Raw genomic sequence first — 5,868 nt, 5'->3', positions numbered from 1 at the left:
TGATTGTCAGCTGTAGTCGGACGTCCCTTTGCTAATTGGGATGGGGTCTTAGTGAGATGGGAATAGTGTTGTTCTCCCCCTGGTCCCCGCCACACAACAACGCAAACTCTAGATTGTGTCTCAATTCTTATTATTATTACAACAAATGACGAAGGCACAGGAGGAGAATGGAAAACTAAGGTCAAACGAAAAGACAACAGGAAAGACAAAAAGAAACCACAAAGAACAAGCAGTAATAAAGCTAAAACAAATCCATACTGGCCAACCACCAAAATCTCTATACCTTGACAAAACATGCAGAATCCATGGATTTCTCTCAAAATCCCTGAATAGCTCTAAACACAAGTAAGTCACCTGGCTCTGACAACGTCTTACCAGCCGTACTGTAGCATGGTCGTGATTCCATAGCAGTTTCTCTCACTGATATTATCAATAAATCTCTGAGCACAGGGTGCGTACCAGATATTTTCAAGAATGCCACAGTCAGCCCAGTTTTCAAATCAGGCGATACAGAAAGCTCTACTAATTACAGACCAGTCTCATTATTGCCCATATGCAGCAAGATAGAACGAGTTGTCTTGGAGCAGCTGATTGCAATCTTTAAGTTACACAACATCATGTACGTGCCTACCGTACCAACAGCTCGTGGGAGGATTGCCTAGCGCTAGTGGGCGACGAATGTCTCAAAGCCCTTGATAACAACGAGTACTGCGGCATAGTGTTTGCAGATATGAGCAAAGCTTTTGACCGAGTTAAGCATCAAGAGCTCATTGACGAGTTGAAGATGCTTGGCAGTGCTGAGACTGCACTTGCTTAGTTTGCAAGCTACCTGACCAGACGCGTTCAGCGAGTAAGAGTAGGACAACAGCTAGTTGGGGTCCGCCCTTGCACAAGAGGCGTCCCACAAGGCTCCGTGATCGGCCCATTGCTATTTTGCATTTACACCCGTGATGCACCACAGTGCTTCCAACATGCATTGAATCAACTTTATGCCGATGATATCACACTCTATATCAAGCACAAGTCCATCCAGATCATCACAACCCAGCTGAGTGATTACCTTGCCGCTCTGGATCTCTACCTAGATCGGAAGGGACTGGTGTTAAACCCGTCCAAGACTCAGTTAGTTCTGCTCCGGCGACCGGGCACGGAGCTGCCACCTGGCACCGCAGTCAACTGCCGGGGCACTTCCATAGTCCCATCTGCTTACGCTCGGTACTTAGGAATACTGGTTGACGAACATCTGTCTTTCTCAACCCAAGTGGATGCAGTATGTGCAAATGACAATAGGAAGGTCGGAGCATTTGTCCATGCAAAGCAGAATATCAGCATTTTTGGCAAACGACTTTTCTATTTATTGATCATTCAGTCCACATTTGAGTTTGGCAGCACTGAATTATATTCATTGCTTATCACAAACCCTATATGACAAGCTTCTTACTGCCAGCCGCGTAGCATTAAAGAGAATATTTTCGTTGGATAGAATGACTCCCACCACTCTTCTATACAGTCATACTAACTTGTACGCCCTTGAGAAACGCCTCAACTTCAAAACCTATGTATTTGTTTACCGCTGCCTGAATGGACTTGCTAGTCCTCTTCTGCGAGACCGCTTTACCTTGCACCCCCATGGTGCTCGCATTGCAGCCACCACCCGTGGCCAAGTCTCTGCTGCTCTTGTTCTGCTCCCCCCCCCCCCGCTAACACCCGATATGGCTTTAGTGCAATTTCTTATTTGGGCGCTGCCAGGTGGAATACACTTCCACCGGCTTGCCGCATGTCTAGTTCACCAGCTGAATTTCGCTCATCCATCAAATTATACCTAGGGTTCCCTGTAAAAAGGCGCTGACGCCTGTTGGGAATTCCCTAGTAAAAGAAGAATAAATAATAACAATAAAATAATAAAGCTCAAAAACAAGACAAAAGGACGTTTCCCGCAAAAAACGTTCGACGGCATAGACTGCAGGTCTGCGTACAGCACGGTTCGACTCTGCAGTGCAGTTCGAACAGCCGGCACCCGTGCCTGCCACTAGAGATCTTGCAGGCTAGGCTGGTCAGGTCTTGAAAGTGCCGTGCCCAGTTCGAAGTGTGAGTGGGCACCGTAATTTTTTGAAGAAGAAAGAACGGGACATTCGAGGTGAATCCATGGAGCGTTCAGGAACATTTCAGACAAAAATGCGACTTTACTGGGAGTTTGTTTTAAATCAATCAGAACAATATCAAGCCTCTGGTGCTCAATGAAGCGATCGCACCAGATGGTGAAATCCCACAGAATCTTGATCTTCTGGTCCTGGGGAGAGATGTTGGCGTCCAAAGTATCTCTTGTTTCAGGCACGTTACCCGCGGGTGCATGATGCTCTTAGACCGATCACAGTGGTGCTTGTAGCACTCGTATTCACAAGGTATCCCATGTACACGCACAGGCCAGCCGATTATGACGCTCCAAGTAATTCCGTCCAGCGAGCTTTGAACACTCGCATAGGATATGGGCAACCGACTCGCCTGCCTTCCCACGCATTTGAGACAGGGGGCTTCTGCCGGCCTGATGGAAGATTTGGGCCTTGAGCAGGTTAGTTGCCAAGGCCTGGTGTTGTGTCGCGATCATCAGGCTCTCTGTGATCTTCTTGAGACTTGCGACTGATGTACATACGGGCTACATCAGCGCTGGTGTTGTGTCGCGATGATCAGGCTCTCCGTGGTCTTCTTGAGACCAGCCTTTGTCAGTCAACTCCAGGTATTCTCGTTGGTCAGTTGTTCTGTTTGCCGGAAAAAACTACCCATGCAAGGGTTTCTGGGTCTACGCCAAGATATGTTCTTTTTGAAGCCGCACTTCACTACCTGTGAGTTATCTGGTGGGGCATCCAGATGTGGCCACAGAATGGGTGCAGCAAGCTTCATGAGTTCCGTATCTAACTGAAGCACATAACGCTGCAAATTGCTTTTCTCCATGGTGACAACATCATGGATACTTTGCAAACCACGTCCACCCTCCTTGCGACTGATGTACATGCGAGCTACATAAGCGCGTGGATCGAGAGCTCCATGCATAGTCAGATGCTTGCACGTTCTTCGGTCAGCAGGTTTAAATCATCTTGCGTCCATTTCTAAATACCAGCACTATACCGTATCATAGCCACAGCCCAGGTGTTGATGGCTGTGATGATGTTGTGGCCGTTCAGAGCTGAATGGAGTAGTCGTATGAGGCAGATGACGAACAGCAGTTGGGATATGGAGTCCCCCTGGAAAATTCCATGCTGAATGGCCGCAGATCTCAAGGTGCATTCCAACGGTCAACCTTCCACTGAGCCATGCTAACAGTCATAAGTCTGCGTACGGATTCTTGTATGCCAAACAGTTCCTATATTATTACTTTTAGACCATATTATGACATCAGACACTGGACTCTACACATATCATGACATCAGACACTGGACTCTACGGCTAAAGAACCAAATACAACAACGTGTGTAAAAAATAGTCGAACGGAATTTCGCAACATTAGGACTATCACCGGATGTCATGGTTCCACACCGGCCATGATGAATGTCATCCAGAGCATGAATCTCACAAAGAAATCACAACAAACAAGCAATAATTGGAGTCAATTCCGGGAATAGCATGCTATATTCATCGAAAATACCGGCTGCTGATTGGCTGAATTCATGGTTTACTACTATGGGATATGAGCAAATATTCTACCAGAAGCCCTATGCCTTCCCTGAGCGCTGAAACCCTTCCTGCCATGATTACTACTTCTTCAAACAAGCGAGATTTTCTTTGGTTGCACTTCGTTGCACTCGAACGTGCCTACACGGGACACAAACTTTTACAAAACATCATTTTTCTCAATTAAATGATTTTCAACCCAAGCCTGATTTTCGCAGAAGTCGGGCCAATATATGCCCCGCCGCCATAGTAAACACAAATTGAACTACTTCGAATAATGATTCCTGTGTATTTTGGGAACGGAAATGTTCAACTTGAGTAGTTGTGTGTTATTGGCTACAAGTTGACGACAACTAGAACTGAATTATAAGTGATTCTTGACTGCCTACGAATGCTTTCCTGACTCTGATGTAACTGTTTATAACACCTCTGAAGTCGCCCTTCCCAGGTCTCCTCAATTATTCCCTGTGCCTTTGCTTCTCCGAGTTACTCTTCCAATTGGCATTGCCTCTGTATCTAGTTTGCTTGGTTTCCTGGCGTTCACGGTCGTTCTCACCTCCAGTGCCAGCGATTACACGTCCGTCCGCCTCTTCAGTGGTATCGTAAATCTTCTTGGACTTAGACCTTGACAGATTATGCTAGCATAATTTTTCGCATAATTCCTACCATAATCGAATAATCGCATAATTCGAGGCAAATTGCATATGAATCGCATAAATTGGAATAATCCGCCTGTTCGCATCAAATTCCATACAGTTGTACATGTTCTACAAGTACGGTACAAGTACAAGTAGACGCACCAGGAAGGCGTAAGTTTACGACTCCCTTGATAACATGTCCAGTCCACTACAATCAGTGACCAGGGTGACGGTTGTAGCTAGGTCGGACGGTGCGTTGACCCCGTTGAACTTTTGCTACTACAGTACAACGCCCTCTACAAAAAAATTCACCTGTTATTTTGCACAGAACCATCATATACATTAGCAGCATATGTGAGCATAATGCGGAATAATATGATAACTTTTAGCATAAAAATAGCATAATTCTGCAATTTTTTCAGCAACGCGAAAAGCATACTTTCACGACAATATTAGCATAATCTGTCAAGGCCTACTTGGACTCGATAGTTCTGTTTGTGTTATTGTGTGATTCCGCATGGTTCGTACTGTCTCTGTCCCATGTTAGCCTGAGTTGTTCCTAGCCCCGCACATGACCAGAAAGAGGAGATGGGCTAGTGAATCAACAGTGGACGTAGATGAGGACGATCAGATATAGATCGCACTCTCATTATATCGGTGGATGACCACCACAGGACCTAAAAGTACATGCTGACGAATGTGTGCGCCCAAATGTTGAATCGTTTTACCTACGTACCGTTTACTTTGTACTTTTTTTCAAACTTTGGAGCAGGGTGCAGGTTTTCGCGCTCTGAGGCTCCCACAGTTTCTCGCCAGGAAACCGGCATCAGGCCGGCCTGGTTTCAAACATTAGGTATAGTAGTAGTAGTAGGAAACTAGGTAGACATCGGATAGCTTTGGCCTACCTCCGCCATGCCTCCAGCAAAAGCTGCCGTTCGCGGGCTGACGGATTCGGAGGTAAAATTGTTGTGCTCCCTCCCCGGGATCGAGTCTTCGATTTTAGACGTAGTAAAGACGCTGGCAACATTTGTGACGGAGTCCGCAGACCGCGAGACACGACTAAAGAATAGGATTGATGATTTATCGAGGCAAATTGCAGGCCTGAACGAGGAGGTTGTCGCCCTCAGGGAGTCCGCCATTGTCGCAGCAAGTGCTTCTCCCCTGACTCCTCCAGCAGTTGCCCACAACCAGCACAGCCAGCGTACGATGTAGAGTACAGCGGGAAGAACCAGCAAGCGTACCCGTACTCGCGCAGGCCAGGCTGCCACGTGTACCACTGATGCAGACGAACACCGTAGCACTTCCCGTAGCGTGGGTGACCCTGCCTGTGACCATGAAACGTCAACGGAGGATGAGAACAAGTCCCAGGCAATTGAGCGGCCCACTGTCAAGCCCAAGCCACTGAAGCTAGAGCCAATCATGGATGACACGTGGAAACTGGTATCAAACGAACCTCACAGAGTGAAGAAAGCCGTAATCTATGTGGGCAATTTGAACTCACATAGCAGTGAAGAAAGTGTCAAGGAATTCACTGAGCAACGCTCTGCAGCAGTAAACAAACCGG

General features: G+C 46.9%; 1 protein-coding gene across 1 annotated transcript in view; it reads left to right on the top strand.

Moving 5' to 3' along the window:
* The window catches only part of LOC135823045 (uncharacterized), a 15,062-nt gene extending 10,121 nt beyond the window's left edge, over positions 1–4,941 (top strand). The window contains exons 2-4 of the mRNA XM_065335877.1: positions 962–1,215; positions 4,187–4,268; positions 4,852–4,941. Coding sequence (XP_065191949.1) covers positions 962–1,215; positions 4,187–4,268; positions 4,852–4,941 — 426 coding nt within the window. The remainder of the gene's footprint in view (positions 1–961; positions 1,216–4,186; positions 4,269–4,851) is intronic.
* The last annotated feature ends 927 nt before the right edge of the window (positions 4,942–5,868 follow it).

This window comes from Sycon ciliatum, chromosome 8 (assembly GCF_964019385.1).
Source record: "Sycon ciliatum chromosome 8, ocSycCili1.1, whole genome shotgun sequence".
NCBI classification, from domain to species: domain Eukaryota; kingdom Metazoa; phylum Porifera; class Calcarea; order Leucosolenida; family Sycettidae; genus Sycon; species Sycon ciliatum.
This window is presented reverse-complemented; position numbering and strand designations above follow the sequence as displayed.